Genomic DNA, 22,230 nt, shown 5'->3' on the forward strand with positions numbered 1-22,230 from the left:
GAATCACTGACCAAAACATGCAGGAGGGCTCACTCAGAAAGGACATTCCTCTGGCTCCAGTAGCTGGTGGCATGCAAATATTTTCATTTCCAAGTGAAGCACTACACACTACACATGCTAGAAATGTATGTGCTGATGTTGTGTATCAGAGGATTTCAGCACCTCCAGTGAACAGCTGGGCGATACAAACTTTTCACTTGGTATAACATGTCACATTTTATGTCAGAATATGAACAAAACTCCAAAGGTGCAGAAAACACTATACGGAAATTTGTACTCAAAATGCTGTTAATAGAGGTGAGTTTGTTGCTTAGGGACAAAAGCAAGGATCATGATTTCATTTAAATCTTTAAACCCAAATCTGATGAGAAAAGACAGCAATGTTATTAAACCCAAGGGTTCACAAAAATAACTAGTTAGGACCCCAAAACATCATAAGCAACTTTAAATAATTCTACATAGAATTATTTTCCTTCTAGCTCTTGTATATTTACATTAGTATTTTTTTTCATATTTCCATATAGCCACAATGGTGTTTTTTTAATGGGAACTCTAATTCTGATAGACTCACAGGTCATATTAACTGGTGTGTAAGTAGTCTGTAGATAATAATACCATAAGAAAACAACAAAAAGATGTGTTCCTTAAAAAATGTCAAAACTGGGTTTGATAGATACGAATTTTCCACCCCAGGCCTGTCTCTCCTATAATGAGGTCCGAGTTCATCACTGACAGAAAGCAATCACCGCTGGATGTCTGGCTGTCTTTATGCTGCAGCAACTTAGTTCAGTTCTTTGTTGGAGTATTTCCACATCGCACAGCACTGCCATAGCATTGTCATATACAGCACCGAACGACTGACAGGATAACTGCACTTTCATCACTCTGGTTCTCCCTAAGTCAAGCATGAACCTATTCCCAGAGCAAATGTTAAGCTCCCTTGCAATACCCACTCTGTGATAACCTAAGGACTCCAGTCTCCAGGGCTGTCAAGCTGCCAGCTTTTATGGAAACTACTTTCTGTTTTCCTATTTAACACAGAAAAACATGTCATAGCCACAAATCCCTACCCTGTATGTCAAAAGGTTAACGAACAACCTGAATTTCATAACAGAACCAGAAGCATTTGACATTCTCCCACACGTGCAATCTATCTTGGGGATTAACTCTGAGTTACACTGGACCTTACCTGGTTTCTCTTTTTTGCCAGCCTCAGTGGTATTCACAGCTGCCAGAATGAAAATAAGTGCCAGGAGGGCAGCTGTGAACATTTGGCGTTGCTGTTGCATTCTGGGGATTAACAAAGAGAGAGGAAAAAAAAGGTTGGTTAGACTATAAAAAGTAGGACCCCATCTAAAGTGTTGCTACAGCCTTTTTGGGAAGCTTTGCTTCAGGGCCACAAGACACAAGAAGGTCAAATATAATTAGCCATTGGCAGAATGGGCAATTATCTTTGTTCCAGAGAGAACATAAAGGTTTTTAACAATTATTTTCCAGCCTGTGTACCAAATCCCTGATCGACATCACTGATGTTATGGATGAGTTTTGCCACAGAAAGTTCAGTAATTATTGCCTATCTTCTAGAAACCTGTCAGAGAATTAAGGCTCCTGATGAGCCTGGAACTTCTTTTCTAACCTCGGGCTGTGATGTATTCTGTAAAACTAAGCATAACATATACTTTGTGCTTCAGCTTACCCGTTGATTTGAAGTAGGGAATGCTACACTGTCTGCATTGCAAGGGTTCAAGTTCTTATTAGATTTACCTGACATCTGAAAAAAGCTTCTTTCATGAAAATTTGTATAGGTAGTATATGATGTATTGTCTTAATTGTCACTGGCATGTTGCTACCTACTTTTTCCTTCCCCTCCAATTAGTGTCTCTTCCTAATATAAATTAAGCTAATTGCCTGCAATGCAAAATGGGCACAGAGATAGGACTTGCACACACAGCTGGAGGCTCCCCATAGCATGCTAATGAACCCAAAATCTGGATTTGGGAAGAAAATACTTAAGTATAAAAAGGGATTAAAAACATTTGCTTGGTGATGAAGTATCAGTTATTAGCCAAACATCAAAAGTCATTCAGAGCCAGCTGATTTCAGCCACTTGCACACATAGTTCCCTTTCACTTTGCTATAATTTGCATTGCCTCATTTTGGCATTGTTTATCAGAAAGCAGGGCCATAACAAATTCATATGTTAAAAATCAGCAAGCGCTCCATTTCCCAGAGACACCTTTCTAGCAAGTGACCAGGTACCAAGACAGTGGACTACAGATTGCTAGGATGGCCTTAAAAACTCAGCTATGCTGATGTTACAGAGAGTTTAGAGGCAACCTGATCTCGTTTTGCTGAGCATAGAAACCTTAGGGGAGAAATAATTCTCATCACGAACAAAGAACAAAATGTATTTGAAATTTAATTTGGCACTCTTCAGTATCCCCTGCTGGCAACCTCTTGCTCAAAAGCAACATAATTGTAATTGACATGGAAAACAGGAGAGAAATCCCAAACACAGAGACTTTTAAGTATTCCAGCTTTAGTATCATGCTAGAAGCCAGATGAGAAAATGTAATAGTTTTGTTGAAATAAAGTTCATGTGAAGACTGCAAAAGACCTGTCTTTCGAAAATCTGAAAGAGCTGTCATTAGCACCAGTGTGGTTTACTTCAAAAGAAAGTACCGTTTCCCGTCATGAAGAAAGGACCACCAGTGTTTCCAGTGAACTCAAACAGAGCCCAGAGCTAGCCTGCACATGAGTCCTGCATGAGCTTGGGTTAGGTTTCTCCTTTCTTCTGCTACATGTTTCCACTTCGAGTCTCTCATGTTTCAGGGAAAATAAAATAAATAAATAAATTAAATAAGCAATAGAAAAAATGAATATGCAACCTGCCTTTTTATTCAGCTTACTTCAATCTGGTTCTCCGTAATCAAACACAGTTGCAACACTGGTAAGACACAAAACTTGCCCCCTCTGCCCCTTTCCCTTGGAGACACTTCCCCATCTGCAGCACTGCACCTCACCTCACATCCCATTTTCACTACAATTTCTCTTCTCGCTTCCTCTTTTCCAAACGACTCACCAGAATTCCTCGTTGAAGGAGGGAGTTCAGTGCTTGTGTGGAAACATATATGGATAGAGAGACATATACTTCCATAATCTCAAGGCACTGTCCCAGCACGCTATCTGGGGGCGTCAGAAGCTGACATAAGGCAGCACCGGTGGGTGTGCTGCACAGGAGGTCACCCCATGTGAGAGACACTCACAGTGGGCTTGCAGCTCCCTCCTATATCCTTGCTGCCCGCCCCAGGGACCTGGGATGTGGTCACACATAGCCCACGGGCTGCTGGCAGTCATGGGGAGCCATGGGTAACTGTTTCTAGGGAAGCTCCTTGATACTAAGCTGACAAAGACTCGAATTTAAATATGATTGACACTATTTTCAGCAAGACAGGCAGGGAAAATAGTTGGGTTTTGGAGTCTGAAATGCTCCAGAAGCCCTGTAAACAAAATCCTAAGGAGCCTTAATATAGCGTGTGCTTCTAAGACTCCAAGTCTCACTGCAGCCAAAATACTTGCCAAGTTCTCTAAGCAAACACTAAACTTGCAGAGATACAGATCCCTCTGCAGAGATACAGATCCCTCTGCACAGTGAGCCAGGCTGCTTCCTCAAGTGCGTTCGTTATGAACTACCAGCAAGTGAAAAGCCTGTTGTACAGATGGTGGCTTTTCCTCACACCACACCGACACCTTGAATTCGATGTAACCGGTACGATTACAGAAAATTGCATAACTGTTTTGCTCACGATAGATTAGCTATGGCAGGTGCTCCCACAAAATTACAAACAGTCTATATATAGTACCCATTAAATATTACCTATTTTTTCAGAAAGCCAGAAAATCCCACCTACCACTGATCATTTGAGTTCAACCTTCAGGTTTGCTTGCAAATATTTCAGTTGGCCATTAAAAAGATGGATGAAGACAAAAACTTGTCAGACAGGGCTTGTTTTTGAAAACAATATACTCCACTGAAAATAACTTTGGTTTTTTGGTTTATTTTTTCCAAATCTGAAAGCGACAATTTTTCCAGTTCAACCTTTGATTTAAAGAATTGCCAAAATTGCTAGTAGCAATGAAAAAAACAAGTGTTTTGCAATACGTAAAATGGACTCCTTGACATTTTGATTTGTGTAATGAGCCTTCTATCTACACCATCGGTAACAAATAAATCATGTGCTACGAAGGGAAAGTACTTCTACAGTCCTGTATGATGGCCCTTAAACACAGCAAGACAATGGCATTTAAACAAATGGCAGTGGCATTTGCAACCAACAGAAAGAGACAAAAATAAAAGTGAAGGAAAGAAGAGACATTGGCAGGACCTCCACGAAACTTCAGAAAAGAGAAAGAAAGAGAGTTTAGAACAGTTTAAATGGTAAACTGGAAGATCAGAAAAAGAGAGTGAATTATCATGAAGAGAGCACCAAAACAGGAATGACAGAAGTGGTTAATGACAGCTGAACACTAAAAGTGAAGAGTGTTAGGAAAAGGTAGGGTGTAACGAGGTGAGAAGTGAAGCCCAGCTGAGATGCACCATAGCAAGTGCCTTCTCCTAACAAAAATAAGGCACACGAATTATTTCAGTCTTACAGTCGATTTCACAGTCAGTCTCTGCTTGGGAGTAAAAAATGAAAGGAAAATGAAAAAATGGCAAACAAGCAGAAAATTGCCGAGTTCATCAACCCTCCATCCATGGGTTGAATTGCATGTTGAGCACCAGAGTGCCAGGCAGAAGTCACACTACGGCTACAGTTTAAAGGACCTTCTGAGTGGAGCTTGAGCCTCCCGCTCCAAATCCCTCACTACCCCCAACCTGGTTTAACAATCACACTCATCTCTCCTGAACCCAACTCGTTAAATCATTCATTTGCTGTAATGAGTACAGTCTACATGACTAAGTGTACCAACTCCTTTAGGAAATACCTATCCTATGGGCTGCAGCACACGAATCCCAGCTCTACCAGAGACCCAAATCAGTATCTACGTAGTGTGGCACAGTGGCATGCAGACACTTTATTTTGGGCTCATTAACACTGCAGACACTTTCATGCAGTGCCAGACTTTGGCTAAGAGCTGAAGAGAAACTTTACTCCTTCCAACCCAAGAGCCTGCAAATGCAGCTTGTTTCCTTCCCTACCCACAGTGGCAGCCCAAGTGTTTTCATGCTGTGCTCCTTCGAGCTTTGCATCTCAGTTAGTGCAAGCCAAGGTTGCTGGAGCGACTCTGTCTGCATTCATACAATTAACTCATACACAGGTTCTCCATTTCTCACACCTGAATAAGTCTTACCTGAACACTAGCATCCATAACAAACAAGACAATTTCAGATGAAGCTCTACTGGTGAGCAAGTGTTTATTTTTCCTAGCTTTATTGAAGCTAGCATATGCAGCACATCCTAGGATCACATAGGCCTTTTGCAGGTGGCTTTCTTGCTGATAATAACTATTACTCACAAGCCCATCCCTTCATCTGTTCTTTCCAAAGCAACTGGCAAAGTCCCAGATTACAGAAGCAAGTATTTTATTATTAGTCCATGAGCGTAATCTCCCACTCCAAACTATCAGGTTTTCTCACATGATTTAACCTGTCCATATCCTCCAGCTCCTCCAGTATAATGACAAACATCAGCCGTGTTGATAATGCTGTTACCCTGCATGTATGCAACACTGTGTGTATTGCCATCGCTAATGACAGGCTTTGTAGTGAGTTTGCAAGGCCTCAATACTGAGGCATGTCAAGGTTTGCTCTGTCTGAGTCTTCCTTGGCCTGTCCACAGCTTTGTCACATTTGATTTAGATGCAACAGCAATTTTTCTAACTGACCTGCTAGCCATGGCTAATTTGATTTACTGTTCATTGCCATTGTATGTATGTATGACTCTATTAAAGTACTATAGAGAAATACAGGACTGGTATCTTAGCAAAGGCCTTGAGAAGTGGAGACGTGGGATGCAGTGTAGAGGACTACAGGTATGGGAGATGTAAGATGGTGTGCAGGCTTGAAAACAGAGACCTCCCAGCTACAAACAACTCATGCATGGTCAAATAAAAAAATGCAAACCTGGAGCTGGTCAAAACTGGATATAGGAGTAACAAAGAGAACACAGAAATAGTTTACAACATACTTAAAAGGCATCATATATACTACGTTTGGATATAACACACAGCTGCAGACCAACAAAGAAAAAAGCAGGCATAAAAGCACGCTAGTAAACATAAAAAAAAAAAACCAAAAAAATACAACCCAAAAAACCCCAAGACCAAGTTGATCCTAAAGTGAGGAAGAAGAAACCACCAACAGGAACATCCTCCTGGCTGAGGACCCCAGATGATGGCATAACCATCCCCATCACCAACCGCATAATGAAACCACCAACCTTAGCACTGAGAGGAGCTGGGGAAGGGCCAGCAAAACATCAGGAAAAGCAGTTAAATCTATGTGTACGTATAAAAATTTCAACTGTGATGGTGGTGCTATTACCATTACCATTATTATTATTATTATTATTACTACTACGACATCTGCACAGACATATTCTTTTCCCTAATAAATACATCTACGCTACAGATTCTTGAATTAGACTTGGTGTAAGATTTCACACTAACATTAAATTTTATACTTGGCATAAATACATATAAAAGGTATGGCTCCTCTTTGCCCATAAACAATATTTTGAGCATAACTATAACTCCCAGCTTCATCTTATAGTACACTATCATTTTCATCCCATGATCATGAATAAATAAAATGTACCCAAAAGCAGACTTAAGAAATTCTTAAAGCCCATTCTTTCTCTTCACAACACTGCTTAATTTGAGTCCTCTTTAAGTTCCTTACCCATGTTAAAACTACTTTTTCCATTAATCCTTTTTTTTTTCCCTGCTTGAATAATTTCTCATCAAGTCCCACAACAAATACTTTAATAAATTACAGTTTGATTAGTCCCAGATTAGTCAGGTCTACAGAATCAGTTTTTAAATGAGCTACTTTGGGACATCAGTCTCCTTTCAGTAAACACATGCTGCGTTTAATGAAACTTAACATTTACCTCCACTTCTTAAATTATTCTCTTATTCAAAATGTTTTCTGCTTTGCAGTCCATCGAGGGCAGATGAACATGTCTGCAGTTACCTGGATCTGCTTCTTTCCCCCTTCTTAAATACAAATATTATATTTGCTGTGCTCCAGTTGTACAACAGCAAGAAGTATTTGATGCATGTTTTAACAGTCTTAATGAATCTGAAATGTCAAGTGACGTTTTTACAGTACTCTTGACATGGAAACACACAGTTTTCTCTGTAAAAGAGAAGTTAAGAGCACTTGGCCCTTAGGAGTTTGATCTCTGTAACAGTTGCAGAAACTTCTGCTTCTCCAGGTCTCTTTCTGATTCACCATCTGGTGCGTGCCCCTGTGTCCCACCCGACCTCCCACACTAAAAACCGAGGCAAATGCTCATGCACTTTCGCAGCCAGAACTTTGTGAACTATCATCTTCCAACTGTAAATGTTCCCTCTTCCCTCACATACACATACATTTCCTCTGTTGCCTTTATTTGAAGGACTAGGAAAAAATAAATAAATCTCGATTTGCTTTTCATTTCCTTTGCAAGATTTAAGTCAGCTTAGGTTTTGGTGAGTCTCACCAATCTGCCACTTCTGGACTTCCAAGGCACTACCTTCTTGGATGATCAGTACCATTTTCTTAAATTCCTGCAAGCTCCTGACAGCAGTTCAGTGGCCTGATCCCCAGCTGAATTTGGAATTCCTCTCTACAGGTTTTTTTTTCCCCCACTTTTTTTTTGGTTGTTTTGTTGCTTTGGGTTTTTTTAGGAAACTAGTTTGAATTTTATTTTTTTTACTATGGTACAAAGAGATTTGAAACAATCCTTTATTCAAAATCTTGCCATGGTCAACACACTTTACCAGTTCACTTAATTTCTTAAAAATCAACTTTTGAAACTGAAAACCTTAATAAGATTGATGTTCACATTCCTGTATAATATAAACTGAATCAGCTTGTTAACACTTAGTACAAGTGGTTATTTTTAATTATGAGCTTTAAGGATAAGCTGTAAGGTGATATGGAATTAAATTCTAAAATAGCATCAACTTTTTATAGTCAAATGGTAGGTAGTGAAGAAATCACATCCACAAAAAATTAGCCCCTATTGTTATTAGCACCATTTACCTTCTAATCTAAATTTGGAAAGATAAACCCTTCTATAATGAGAGATCTCCTTATTATATTTTCCTCATGCATACACCACAAGCAAGGACTTCTAAATAAATTTACATTCAACTTTGGGTTGACACAAAATCAGTAGGTATTTTTCCATACTCCTCCAAAGTAGTTTTGAGCCATATGAATCCCATCTTATACATACCAGTTGCTCTTAATTATTTACAGTGTACCATTAATTTCCTTTATAGCTATATCTCTTTTACTGTGGTTTCTCTCTTTACTGGACCTTCAAGTTCTGTCTACCAGTCATGATTACTATTGCAGAGTATGTGGGGGCTAACCCAATAATATCCATTTGCAGGTACTACACCTCTTTCCAGCTTCTCCAATTCATTACCCAGGCTACGTGTACCTGATATCTCTCTCTGATCACACCCAAACGTCTCTCAGGTACCAACTTTCCATTAACTGCTTTCCACCCTGACTACTGCAGTTTTCAACAGCAGTGATTTATTTCTTTGCCTTGGCTACCCTGCCATTCTAATGTTGTTTCTTTATCTAATGCTAAATATTTATTCACCTCATTTTTCCTTCCTGAATACTAAACGTAGATGTAGACATGACATGCGCTTCTCTGTATGCTTCCTTATGGGTAAAGATCCCCAAACTCTCCTCACAGCACAAAGCCTTGAGCCAGCTTATTGTGATCATCATTCAGTTGCAGATTCACGGACCAAAGAGATGCTGTCTTAATTTCAAACAGAACTACTACTATAGCCTTAGTTGTCTAAGCCTAGAAGTGAGCCAAAGTTTAAGGAAACAAAGAACCTTTAATTATAACAATTGATTGCTCAACCAAATGAGACTATCTCTGGCTGAAAAATTATGCCTTAATTTCATTTCTAACAATGGCTATGTTTCAGAATTATTTTATTAAAGAAAACTTACTAGAATAATGATGAAACACCAAGTTTTCTTCTTTGGTCAAATTAAGTAAAGACATATTTTACTCTTGGAGGGCTAGAGGGTGGGAGGGAGTGGGTGAGTTGATCAGCGTACCAAAAAACCCCACCCGTATTAATTCAGAGACCTGCAGCTACTGTAATCCTGCCCAAAGCAAAATCTGGGCGCTCATTTCCCTTACTCTTTTGACTTTCCTGTGAGGGATCGGTATTCTTTTGTGATACCATCATGAAATTTTGGGAGCTGCATCAGCAGCACTGAACAGTGGATGCCATGATCTGTGTGCTAACAAGTTAGTTGAAAGTCATGTAGGAAACCCAAACGCTACTGAATAAAAGCTCCCTGCATTTCAGCCACAGGACGGCTGGGTAGTGAGGCCAGCACCCCAGCACCAGCCTCCAGGTCCCCATTCTAACACACATAACACAGCGCATCTGGCAGGTTGCTCTGTCTGGCAAAATGATAATCAGGGAGTTTCAACTAACAGGTGCTTCTCAGCTTTTCTTTTTTCCATCCTTTTCTTTTCTGCCATTTGGGGGTGGGGAGGGAGAGGCCGTGCCACACAGAAGCAGCTCCAGTGATGCTCTCCCTCCCTGCAGGGGAGGGGAAGCGAGCAAACAGCAGCTGGCGGGGAAGAGGCAATTGCTTCCAAGGTGAGCCAGCACTGGAAGGAGTTGAGTAAGCAATAATTTATTCAGCAGTATAGTGGCAAATTAAAATAAAAATAAAAATTAGTATAACTATCTGTTTCTGCAGATCAGCCAGGTAGAAGTGAGAAAACTCTAGAAGGCTAAAATTATATTTAGCAGACTTTATTTTTTTTGAACTAGCATTTACGCTCGGCTACAGCAAGGGTACCCATAATAACAAGCCAGAATCAAACAGCTAAAAAGGAAAAAAAATCACAGCATGACCCTTCTGATAAGCCCAAGTCAAACACTTTGCTTCAAAAATTGCAGTGTGCAGCTCAGGAACTAGATTTTTCAGTATGTAATCAACTTTATGTTCTCTTTTCAACACAGACATCGTTAAGGGCCAGAAAAATGAGCATCGAGGCCAGCGAGTTATGCTAATGCCATAAAAATAAGCAGGGAGCCAAGACTTGCACGACTGAAGAAAATTATTAAAATATAAACAACAAAAAGTTAAAAAAAAAATTGTCAATTAATATGCCCCACCTACCTTTGCTCAAGTAAATAAGCTAAAGGAATTAGTTAAGTTGTGGATAACAGTTCCCCTAGCCTTTCATATTTGCATAGTTGATTGCATGTTGGTCTCTCACATCAGGCTAAGGCAAACACACGCTGTGCATATTTTATATTTCTATCTCCCCAGACATAAATTAATAGTTTAAGTTGAAAACAGATACCCCTGGGTACATCAATTCTGCCTTTCAGTGCTGAGCATAATTTAGACTAAAGACTCAAGAAAATGGCCGGTCCAAACAAATACAGAAAGAACATTTCTTCCATTCTTCCAACATGTTTTGCCAAAAGTAAAATGTTTCATGAGAGAGCATAACTTTCAATAAGATGGCAAGGTTTTGAAAGCATTTTTATAAATTAAAATAATCTTATTTTTGTTCTTAGAAGCTCACTAGGACCAAATTGCATTCCCTCCCATCAAAAATAAAATTTTATACAAGCTATGCAAAGGATCCTACTGCTTCTCATAGGCAGAGTCTCCAGATACTTCTGCCACATAACACCAGACCTAGAAATCTGAATCTCCATTTGGACTTCTCGTTAGCCAGCTCTATCTCTCAGGGAGCACCAGGAGCTGCACAGTTCCTTCATTGCAGCTTCTAAGCAAAATTTTACCAACCCAGAACACTATAAGCCTTTATCTGATCACAGAAGAAGGAATCAGTTATAAAAGGTGTCATTTTTGGAGGTGAAAGTTTAGTGTTCACTCAGTACTGTCGTGAGCAAAAATAGAATGGTAACAAATAGTTTCTTCCTCAGAGGAAAAGTTTAGTAAGTGGAAATGCAGTGCTAAACAAACACAACAAGCAGTGTGGATGGTTAAAAGGCCAGAGAACTAACAATCTAACAGAGATGGCCAAAACCCTCGAAAGGTGATTAAAAATTTTATGCTTCTTTCTTTTCAAATATCCCACATGACATTTTATAAAAGTGACTTTATTTTCAGAAAGCCCAGGAAAAACACTTAATATTTTTAAAACATGATAATGCAGAAAAAAAACCCAACATTCACTATAATAAGCTGATCTTAAGAAATTAACAATGCCAATAAAAGGGTGAAAAAACGTGCCTTCCTTTCAAGAGAAACATTACATTTATTAAATGTAAAAGGGGTGGTTGCTATTTTCCCTGTTCGTTCCCAGCCAGTGTATGCATTTTCTTAACCCTGGCATTCAAACTTTCTCTTAAAAACTGCATCGCTGAAATGAGTATCACTATTGAAATCAGTTTTCTTTCCTTCCCCAAGCTCTTATTTCACTCTCATCCACAATGCACATATTTCCTTCCTCTTTTTTGCCCGTGGTGGGTCTGAGTGAGTCAGGGCTCTCAAGTGATAAACTAATACTGACTTCTGAAACTGCCTCTTCTATTAACCTTGCCCTCCCTCTGCTCTAGCTAAGAGGCTGAAGAAAACAGAAAAAAAAAAAAAACCAACAACCAAACCAACTAAAATTTTGGATCATTCTGCTGTGTTCCCAGATCCTAACTGAAAAAGACATTTTAAGCCACTTCTGTTACTGTGATTTTTTTTTTCCTCTCCCTGCTCTTCCCACAATGATCACAGCTGCTGCATCACTAACAATAAAGTCACACCAAGTTTCTTTACACTATCATTTCTCCAAGACTAAAGATGAGATTAAACAGTCCTGGATCTGATCACCAGGAAGACCACAGAAGACACATCTCTGTTCTCTCCAGTTATTTTTGTTTCAGTAAGAGCGAGGCCAAGCTGCTGACTCAACTCCACCGTGCATCACCTGCATCAATGCATCTCTCCTGGAGAATCCACATGTTCCAGTCATGAGTTTCCCCAACCACAACTACTGGTAAATTCTCTCTCTCTTCTTTTTCAACCCTGCTCCTCCAATGTGCAAAAGATATATAATGATTTGATAATGGCAGAGGGACAAAGCATGCCTATCTAAGGGAAAACAAGCTGCTCTGACAGTTATTCTTTCTGCCTCCCTTCCCAGCCCAAACTGGCCAGTGTCTTTGCTCTAACTAATGATGTTCTGGTTGCCTGAGACTGTTAAAACACAGAGTATTTTTTTCATGGTTTTGCAATGCCTCTGACAAGTGACCAGATCCCTACTCTCAGCTACCATGACACTGCAGGACCAGAAAACGGCAAATAAAAACTGTAATATAGAATCTCCTGGTATAAGGAATACAGCTGACACCTACTTAGCTAACTAATATGTTTTCATCTACCAGAGATAACATTTTCAGAAGGTACCTGAATTAAGAGCAAAGAGTGGCATAATACCATCCACATGCTAAAGAGAGGGCAGCAAGGAGTCTCTCATTGTCCCTGTCCAGCCAGGAGAAACTCTTCTTCACTATTATATATTCATTTATTGAGACAGAATACATTTATGAAGCCTCATGTTCTTGACTGTAGCAGCTGTAACAATGTCCTATGGGTATCACAGTCAGAAAAAAAAAGAGCGATCAATGAATATGACTATATCTATAATTAGGTCCACAGCAAAAGATTGTTACTACTACTATGAGGATAAAAATTGCATGCAGATATACACTGATGTCACCACAGCCCCAATGGTCATACCGTTGTTGTGAATGCATCATGATTTGAAAACTGTTTAAGCTGTGACACGACTTTCGTAATGAACAGCTGTACCGTACAAGCCAGGCAGATGCCTCCACTGTATTTTCATTTTCTTTTTCTCCCTGTGCCCCAATGAGGACATTTTCAGCTCAATGGCAACAGACAAATCACACCATCTGTCACTGTCCTCACTTCTCCATCTATGAGAAAGGGATAATAGCACTTGCCTCCTTCAAAAGAACACTGAGAAACCCATAATAAAAATGATTACGTGTAGGGGGGATAATTTTATTATCCAGCATCAGCTGCAGCTTGCTTTTCTTTCCTGGATCTCATGTCTTCATGCTTCCAGGCTTTGAGGAGGGTGGCCAGACTCCCCCAAACAGAGGGGAGCAGCAGCAACACTGTGCAGCTCCCAGTGGCTCAGCATGTTGAGGGAAAGCTGCAAGACACAGCAGAATCCCTTTATCCAGGGGTCCTCAAACTACGGCCTGTGGGCTGCATATGGCCCCCCAGGGTCCTCAATCTGGCCCCTGGTATTTACAGAACCACCCCCCACCCCCCCACCCCCTGCTGGGGGTTGGGGGGAAACCAAGCAGCCGCAGATGACTGCCTGCCACTGCATCCGCGCGCCGGCCCCCTGGTTAAAAAGTTTGCCTTTATCTTTGATGACTACCTTTCCCCAAAAGTAATTAAATTTTGTCACATACTTAAGTGTTCATCTGCCTGAGCTGACTGTCAGGTTGGAGAGCTGTTTGTTCGGTTTTTTACCTATGAGCAGACTCTCAGAAATTCTCTATACTCCTAAAGAAAATAGCCAATTTTATTTCCTTTACTCATGACTTACCATCTCCTTTGCTGTCTGTTCAGATGACACTCCAAAATATGCAGTGCAGTCAGAAACCTATTTAAGCTGAAAGCACATGGTGTCTCACCTATGCCCTCTATTAATCTTTTCAAGGGATGCATTTATATACTTTTTCAGAGAAATTATCTCCTTGCTTGAAGTGACAAATGTCAGGGCATTGGGACAGCTATGAAAAAATGAATGAGGAAAAAACTAATTCAACTGAAACAAATGCAACATGCAAATGAAATCTGTGTTTCAGGCATGTTGTAACACAGGACTAACACATGTTCTTAAATCATTGTCCTTCAAAAGCAGCTAGTGATCAGAGGCAGCAGTTATGTAGCATGTTATCTCCTCTTTGCCAGCCAGAAAGCAAATTGCATCTCCAAAGCACATGTGCCCTCCAGTGTGATACCAGTCAGCAAAGAAAGAGCCCAGACCTCATCTTCTGCAATTGATATTCATAGAATCATTTAGGTTGCAAAAGACCTTTAAGATCATTGAGTCCAACCACAAACCTAACACTGCCAAGTCCACCACTAAACCATGTCCCCAAGCACCACATCTACATGTCTTTTAAATACCTACAGGGACAGTGACTCCACCGCTTCCCCGGCACCCTGTTCCAATGCTTTACAACCCTTTTTGTGAAGGCATTTGTCCTAACATCCAATCTTAAACCTCCCCTCGTGCAACCCGAGGCCACTTCCTCTCACCCTGTTACTTTGGAAAAGGGACCAACACCCTCCTTGCTACAACCTCCTTCCAGTTACTTCACAGCTCTTCCTCCTTAGTGAGGGCTTTAAGAACTGCCTGTCTTACTCCAATGTAATTTAACAACCACACAGGATGGACCCTACCTTGAATTCACAAAAGGATGTTCACCATCACATTTAATGGTAGCAAAAAATGAGTTGGGATGCAGTGCCACTCCCTTTTCAGGTATGGGAGCCTGGCCAGTGTTCACCCTGACCAGATTAGCGCTAGGAATGAGCTGCACCTTTCAACAGCTGTGGTGAAGCACCCTCAGGCACTGATGGTGAACAGCTGCATTCTGTGACAGCACCTCAAAGTGGTGCCTCCATTCACAGGGGATTGTCCTAGAAGCAAGCTAGAGAAGAAAAGAAAGTGTGATCATCTTCACCTGGCAGAATGCAAACTGACCTTTAGAGACACAAATCAATTTGTTCCTACTTATCCAAAAGTGTAAAGAGAACTTTTTTCCAGAGAAAATAGTCTTAGACATTAACTAGAAAAACAACCTAGACAGAAAATCACACCTTCAAATACAGCCAGGAAGACAGAGTTGTCCTGCTCCAGTTACTTACCTTAGCTGCAGTAAGTTTCATTTTTCTATCCAAGGTAACAAATATCAGTAGATATTGTAGCTACATCATTTGATGCAGATGGAAGAGGATAAAGCTGCACAGTGTGCAAAATGTAACAGGTGAGACTTAAGAGCAGTCTTTTTGGGTTTTGAACTCTGGCTATATTCCACAAAATCTTTCCACTTTGGAAGTCAATATAGGTCTGCACACTTGCAGCAAATTTTTGGTAGCTACAGAATAAGCCTGCACAGTGCTCTAGTAGTATTCAAAGGACTCTGTGCCGCAGCTACAGGCTGCCACAGGTCAAAAAACATTCCATTATTTAAAAGCCTGTTTTCATCTACCCAGGGAGGGCAGGAATGTGTTTTCGTGACTGATCAGCCTTCTCTGTTATCATCCTCATCTACTGGAAGGTATTGGAAAAAATGAAGAAACTCCATTCAAATTAAAAATTCTTGTTGGCTGACATCCTGGCTGTAATTTGATGGTCACCATTTCACCCTGTTATTTCAATTACCCTTCCAAGTGTCATCTTCTCTAATCCCAGATGATGTCTTACCTCCTCTTCATTCCTTTATCCTTGTACACACATTTTTAAAGAGAACCTCCTTGTAAGTCATTCTGCACCTCATGGCTGCTTCAGGTCACAAAGTTCTCTTAAGACCACTAAACCAACTCTATCTAAAACAAAAATAAACAGAGTCCTCTCTCCATAATGGAAGCAACAACACAAGGGAAAAAATAAAAAGGAGGAGTTACACTATTAAATATTTAACAGATTCATTGGATGGGAAGATCATACACTCAAAACTCATCGAGTAACAGTAATGCAAAATGTACAATGCAAAACCGAAACTCTTCTTAAAATACGGGCAGGCAAATATGTATTTCACACTCTTCCCATAGTCTTCATTTTGCATCTGCCAGACACCTCTACATTCACTGTGCTAGCAGGAGGCAGAAATTCGCAGGGAGACAAATGGAGACTTTGGCAGCTAACCGAGGGAGAACCGGACCCATTGTTACCCTGGGGGTCCAAACAGGAGAACTGCATACTAAAAGAGGAGAAAAAAAGAGTAATAAGCATATTGGAATTTAAGATCATCATCTTTGGTGTTGAGAGTTAATAGCCAGCTGAGAACAGATCCAAGGACTATTTTTCAGTTTACTGAAGGTTCAAATAAATAAAAATGCAACAAGTCACACGTGAAAACCTTTGACTCAGAGCTGTCTTTCCAAACTACGATGGCTCAAGAGAACTTTTTTTTTTTATTATTTTTTAAAAATAAAGTCCAAATTCTGCACAGACTTCTGTGACAAGAGTCATGCTAATGACATATTGTATCATCAGAGTATCACAGCATAAGCCAGTAGGTGCCAGAAAGATAAGACTGCATTTAGGAAGAAAGAAGCTGATATTTTTAACCTCCAAAGGGAGGCTACAGCCCTGGAGGAGGTTGAACTACTGCTGGAAGGCAGGTTTTATTCAAATTGAGTTCTTGTTAGCATATAAATAAGGTTATCTTTAAAAGCTGTATCTATGCCACATATCCAAATGTAATAATAACTGGAAGTAAAAAGAAAAAAAATGCAGGCTGAGAACAGCTCAGGTTTGTTGTCGATCTACTGGTTGATTGTTTCCAGACAACGTCCTTTCCTGCTTCCCTCCAAACCAGACTGGTTTTGAGCTTTTGACCTTATATCACATCAACCAGGCTCTTGCTGAAGCTCTTTGAGAACCGGTCCCTTGGGACTTTGAACGATCAGCCACACAAATTTAGTGCTAATTCACCAACAGAAATTAAAAGAAAGACAAAAATGGTTATCCTTCTTTTTGTTGAATTTTGTATTGATTTCAAAACCAAAATTTAAAGTTTGAAAGATCCGTCTTCAGATCCTGTCCATGATTGATAGCTGAGATTTTGATTGCTGTTTCCTACTCCTCAAGACAGCCCTAGCTGCAGCATAAAGGTTTCTCAGATGGACATCTCAATCATCCTTACAGAGAATTTGTCTCATACTACAGATATTTCTAATGGCCTCAAAGGCATTTTCCTGAAAGGTGGGATTATTATGCCCTAGTGAATATTTAAGTATTTTATACCCCATGATTAGCTTCCACAGGAGATGGGGAGAAACCACCACTATAAAGTGTCTTGTAGGACAGTATTTACAGCATTCAGATAAACGAGTTTTTGGCTAAAAAGACAAACTTTTTCAATCCAAAAGAGAGGGGATGTGAATCAGGACTCCCTCACTCAATACCCTGTCCAAAAGGCTACTAAATAAGGGGAAGGCAATACGATATAGAGTAGCCTCCCCGCTCTCTTCTCCCTTGCATAAGCAGCAGTTATTCCATAAATGTTTTAACTTAAATGCAGTTATGTAGAGCTACATCTATATAATGTAGTGTGATCCAACAGAATTTTCTTGAAGTGTCTCTCAGCAGACTTGCAAGACAGTACTCTTTTTTCGTATGTGAAAGAAACTGCTCATAAGCACTTCAACTATCACAAAGGCAGGATTTTTAGAACAAAGTCCCATGTTTTTCTGTTCCATGCACGCTGCACTCAGGGATACTTAGAGATTCAAGTGAGAGAACTCTATAGCCAAAACGATGTTTTGCAGGCATATTCCTAAAGTTGAACACAGGTGGTCTCTAGAGCCTGCTGATGAGCAGATCTTTAGGGATTACATTGTTTACACCATTTGGGATGTACATTTTTTTTTCCTTCCTCACTCAAACTGCCACTTCTCCTCCTCCCACTCTTCTGCACTGCTATTACGTGCAGAAATCCAGTACTGTATTTCCCCATATGAAGAAACTGGCAAGGAAAGACCGCATGCTCTTGGCAGAAGTTTATCCTGGGATTATGCCAATAAACAATCATTTTCTGGTTGCCACAAGCATTCCATTATTTCACTTTGGCCATTCAGTCCACTCCAGTTCAGCTCTGTTAGCGCTTCCTTAATAAACCCTTATTATCAGGAGCTCAGGCCTCTGTCATTTGAATTCATGCTCAGCTGGGACTTGGTATTCAGGGACCCCATCCGAAAGTTGTTAAAAACATATATATAATTAAAACACTTACTTTGCCATGGAACATAGACAATGGAATTTTGTTGGCTGCAAGTTATATTTGCACTCTTAAAGACTTAAGAAAAGCTGGATTTTGAGGCTTGTTTTATAAACAACACTTGGAGGCTTTGGTACTCGCTAGAAGAGAAATGTAACAGCAGTCTTTTGGGTTAATCCTTCGTTGTACACATACACCTGTTGTTTACGGTACAAATAGATTTCATTGCCTCATCAATTTTTAATCACTAACTTTGGGGGCTAGATTTCGGTGGGGGAAAAACCCCAAGCCCCAAATGCCCTGGAAGGTCCCACTGGGGCAGGTACCAAGCGGCGGCAGCACCCAAGAGAGCTCCTCCTGCCCTGGCACAGCTCCTGGCCACCCTGCCGCTGGGTGCCCACCGAGGAGGTGGCTTACTTTGGGTTTATGAGTTTGGGTTTATAAGCAATAAAGCCACTCATCTGTGCAGCACGGGCTTCACAGCTTTGGTCCAGGCACTTCAGTTCCCCTAGAAAGCAGCAGGCAGTCTGTATCACTAAGGGCAGCACACACACACACACCCTGAATTAGCAAGGTGAGCGGCTCCAGACTTTGAATTTTAAGCAACCAAAGGCAACTTCATTGCTGCGCACAGCAATTAAGAAAAACAGCTTGCCCAGAGATTAGTTGTCAATCCTGGGCTGTTGGGTTTGTCACTGGAAAAGCTCACGACCGCCTCCCTCATGTACCCCACTGTCACAAGCCCCTTATTATTTAACTTGCTCTTGATTTTCTCTTCTTTATAATGAAGATGTAAAAGCTATTAATCTCAGCAGTTTATTAGCCCCAGGCTGGATGTCTTTTTGCCTGTGCAGGGCAGGAGTAGTGGTACATATACCTCAGATACTGCAAGGATAGCATCTGTCTGCTCTTCTGCAGCCAGTTCTCTTTGTACGAGTTGGATTCTACTGTAGTTGAAGTGGCAGCCTCTGGAAACCAACATGTAAATGCAAAAAGGTGTATCACCCATGGATCAAATTAGCGAGACTTTATACTATATTTATGGTCCTTCCAACTGTCCTGGAGGCAAGCACCAATGAAACACATTCCCATTCACTCTGCCCTCTCCTCTCCTTTGCTTCGTTCAATTCTAATCAGATATGCAAACTACAGAAAATGGAATCTCTGCCCTGCATCCCAATAAGGATGGCTTAGAACAAACAAAATAAGGATGTCCCCTAGAACAAACTGGCTTGCAAGATGCTGAAGTCACTGCTGACTTGTTTTAGTAGGAACTAAAAGTAGGAACAGGAGAAAACAAACAAACAAAAAAAGTGTGATAAAAACACATACATATTTTGGACTTCTAAAGTGAAGTCCTTCTGTACTTGCTACTGCTAGTGACTCTGCAGCTTGCTACACAGAGTAGTCCAACCTGGTAAGACAGGGAAAGTACAGAAGGTCTCTCAAAGACATGCTTCTGCTTCAGAATCCCTTGGGAACATTTTTTGTCTCTGTTCCCATAAACCCAAATGAGACCCTTTACTGCTATTGCTGGCAGAGGAATTTGGAGAACAGCACGGTAAGAGCAGCTTTCCAGGGACTGCACTACTAGTGTGAGCTGTCGTAGTGGTAACAAAGGGGAGCTGGTGTGCAGCTGAAAGGCTGGTTTCACAGGCTCTTCTCTGGGCCTAGGGGCCCTTGTCACAGCAAAGAGCTCCTGAAAGCTCTGGAGTCTTCAGTTACACCAGAATTACAAACAGATGAGTCCTGAGACAACCTCAAATGAAATCAAAATCACATAAAACTGTGAGATTGCAGCTGTCCAAAAATCAAACTGGATCAACAGACCTTGTAAGATCTCCACTGCTTTTTATTCTCTCCATGAGGGAGTAGAAAGCTGAATGTATTTGTACCTGTAAATGGTACTTCCCATTGGTCCTTTGTTTCAAATTTCTTCCCAGACAGTTAACGGACAGAAAAGTATCCCATGGTATGCATGGCTGTTACAATTTCTGTAAACCAGGAATTCAGTTCCAATGAGTCTCCCAAGTACATGGTCAATTGTAACTACTGAATTCTGTCATTTCTCACTTCTGTGAATTTGCAAGAAATAATGGGGGGGGGGGGGAAGCCTTAATAAAACTGCAACAGCTGAAAATGTTTATAGGCAAGTACTGGGGAGGGGTGAGGGAAGGAAAGAAGGAAAGGCGTGGAATTTTAACTCTAGATAGTTTTGGTGTAAAGTTATGACAAGTCGTAATTGTTTTATTTCTGTGCAGCTTAAACTCATAATACAATCAGTCTGCACTTGCATTGGCAACACACCTACCACCAATGGGAGTGATCTCCTCAGGAACACTCCAGGACTTTATTGCCAAACCCCAAACACAAGGTTAGTATAGTCAATCATTAATTAAATGCATGATTTCTCCTTAGGGAAGATAACTCAAAGGTCCCCGAGGTAGACATTCGCAGTAACTGTATAGGTGCAATACAGCATTGCCCTCTGCTGGATTTTAGGCTGCCTACTTGCAAAAAAAGTTGCTTCTGGCTGAGCTAGAAAGTATGGTTTTTAAACAAGCACTGTACTAATTATCATAAGGGAATGCCTTGCCACCAAATTTGGAATGAAATAGTGAATTAATGCTTGTACCTTAGCCTTTCTTTTTTCACAGGACTAGCACTGCTTCAGACAGGGCCAGTGGTGACTCATTCAGCCCTTGCCTGGTCCAGCAACAGCCACAGACCATTATGGATTCCCCAGAGTCCAAATACTGAGCAGAATCAGCACACAATCAGATCCACATCTAAACATGCAAAGGCTGAATTTTAGGTGAACTCTGGCTAAACGCATGCCACAGTTCCATACCTGCAAGAGTGGTCCATCTTACATGACTGTCTCAGCACACACATTCCTGCTAGACAAGGGCCTGCTGCCCCCAGCTCCTTTCCAGGCATCTCCTGATAAAAAGTCAAATGCTATTTCCAGTCTCTTCACAGGCATGAATGTGGAGACTACCTCAATATGGACTGATGTAAGATGAGTATGACAAAAATAAGGAAGGGCAAACTGGATGCAGCACTACAATGCAAGACAAATCTTTTGTCTGTTCTTGCTGTTCGGCATCTCTCATCTCCTGAGCCTTCCCTGGCTTATCAACATTTAGTGTAACTAACCAAATACAGACACATATACAGGTATACAGGTATACCTAGATGTCTAAACACATATTTGAACGCAACTGCCTGTGATGGGTTAATTATAACCATATGATCTAGACAGAGACAACAAATCCCATTTCTGTACTTCTTTAGCTATTATTCTTGCTGATCATGTAAGAGACACAGCAGGGCATTTTGCATCCTGTAGCTTGATGCTGTGCAAAATGGGACCACATCCAGAGAATCAGGACATCTGCTAATTCAGACTAATATATGGGAAACTGAGAGTTAGCAAAATACTCTTTCAGAAGATAAGAAAGTGCAAAAAGAAGGCTTTTTTCCATTTATACTGATTTCCAACCCATAGTCTACCCTTGCACTTCTTAAATGGTCCTTTACTGGGGTTCTTGAAACTTTGCTTTTCCCAGCATTCTTTCTCTTTTTCAGTTCCTAGCTTATTCTCTCATTCAAGACACATTTTAACATTTTACTCACTTTCCTTCTTCCACAAAAAATACGTGTTGTGTATTCTCTTCAGAATAGATAGTCTGCAAAAGCATCTGCTTATATCCCTAGTTTTTTTAGGATTCCAACTCTGTTATGTACCTGTTCTGCACTAGTTGCTGTGGGAGCAACTGGCTTTTCCCCATGGGTGGTAATGTTAATAATAACAACAATAGTAATAAACAACTCAGATTCTAAAGATACTTTCTTGCTTTGTTGCTTGATAAGAATATCTGTGCTCTAAAATGCGCTCTCTAGTCTGCTTCTCCCTGCAAGGTATTCAGCAGTTCTCTGGGGGAGACTTCTCCCTACAAATAAATGCCATGATTTGTTTTCTCTTATGTT

General features: G+C 40.6%; 1 protein-coding gene across 2 annotated transcripts in view; it reads right to left on the reverse strand.

Annotated features, from left to right (window-relative positions):
* PTN (pleiotrophin) overlaps positions 1-22,230 on the reverse strand; it is a 79,476-nt gene that overhangs the window by 23,307 nt on the left and 33,939 nt on the right. For both annotated transcript variants that reach the window (XM_080390891.1, XM_080390890.1), the window contains exon 2: positions 1,190-1,290. In XM_080390891.1, the coding sequence (XP_080247017.1) occupies positions 1,190-1,289 (100 nt within the window). In that variant the 5' untranslated portion in view covers position 1,290. The remainder of the gene's footprint in view (positions 1-1,189; positions 1,291-22,230) is intronic.

Source organism: Falco punctatus, assembly GCF_963210335.1.
Source record: "Falco punctatus genome assembly, chromosome: 6".
NCBI lineage: Eukaryota > Metazoa > Chordata > Aves > Falconiformes > Falconidae > Falco > Falco punctatus.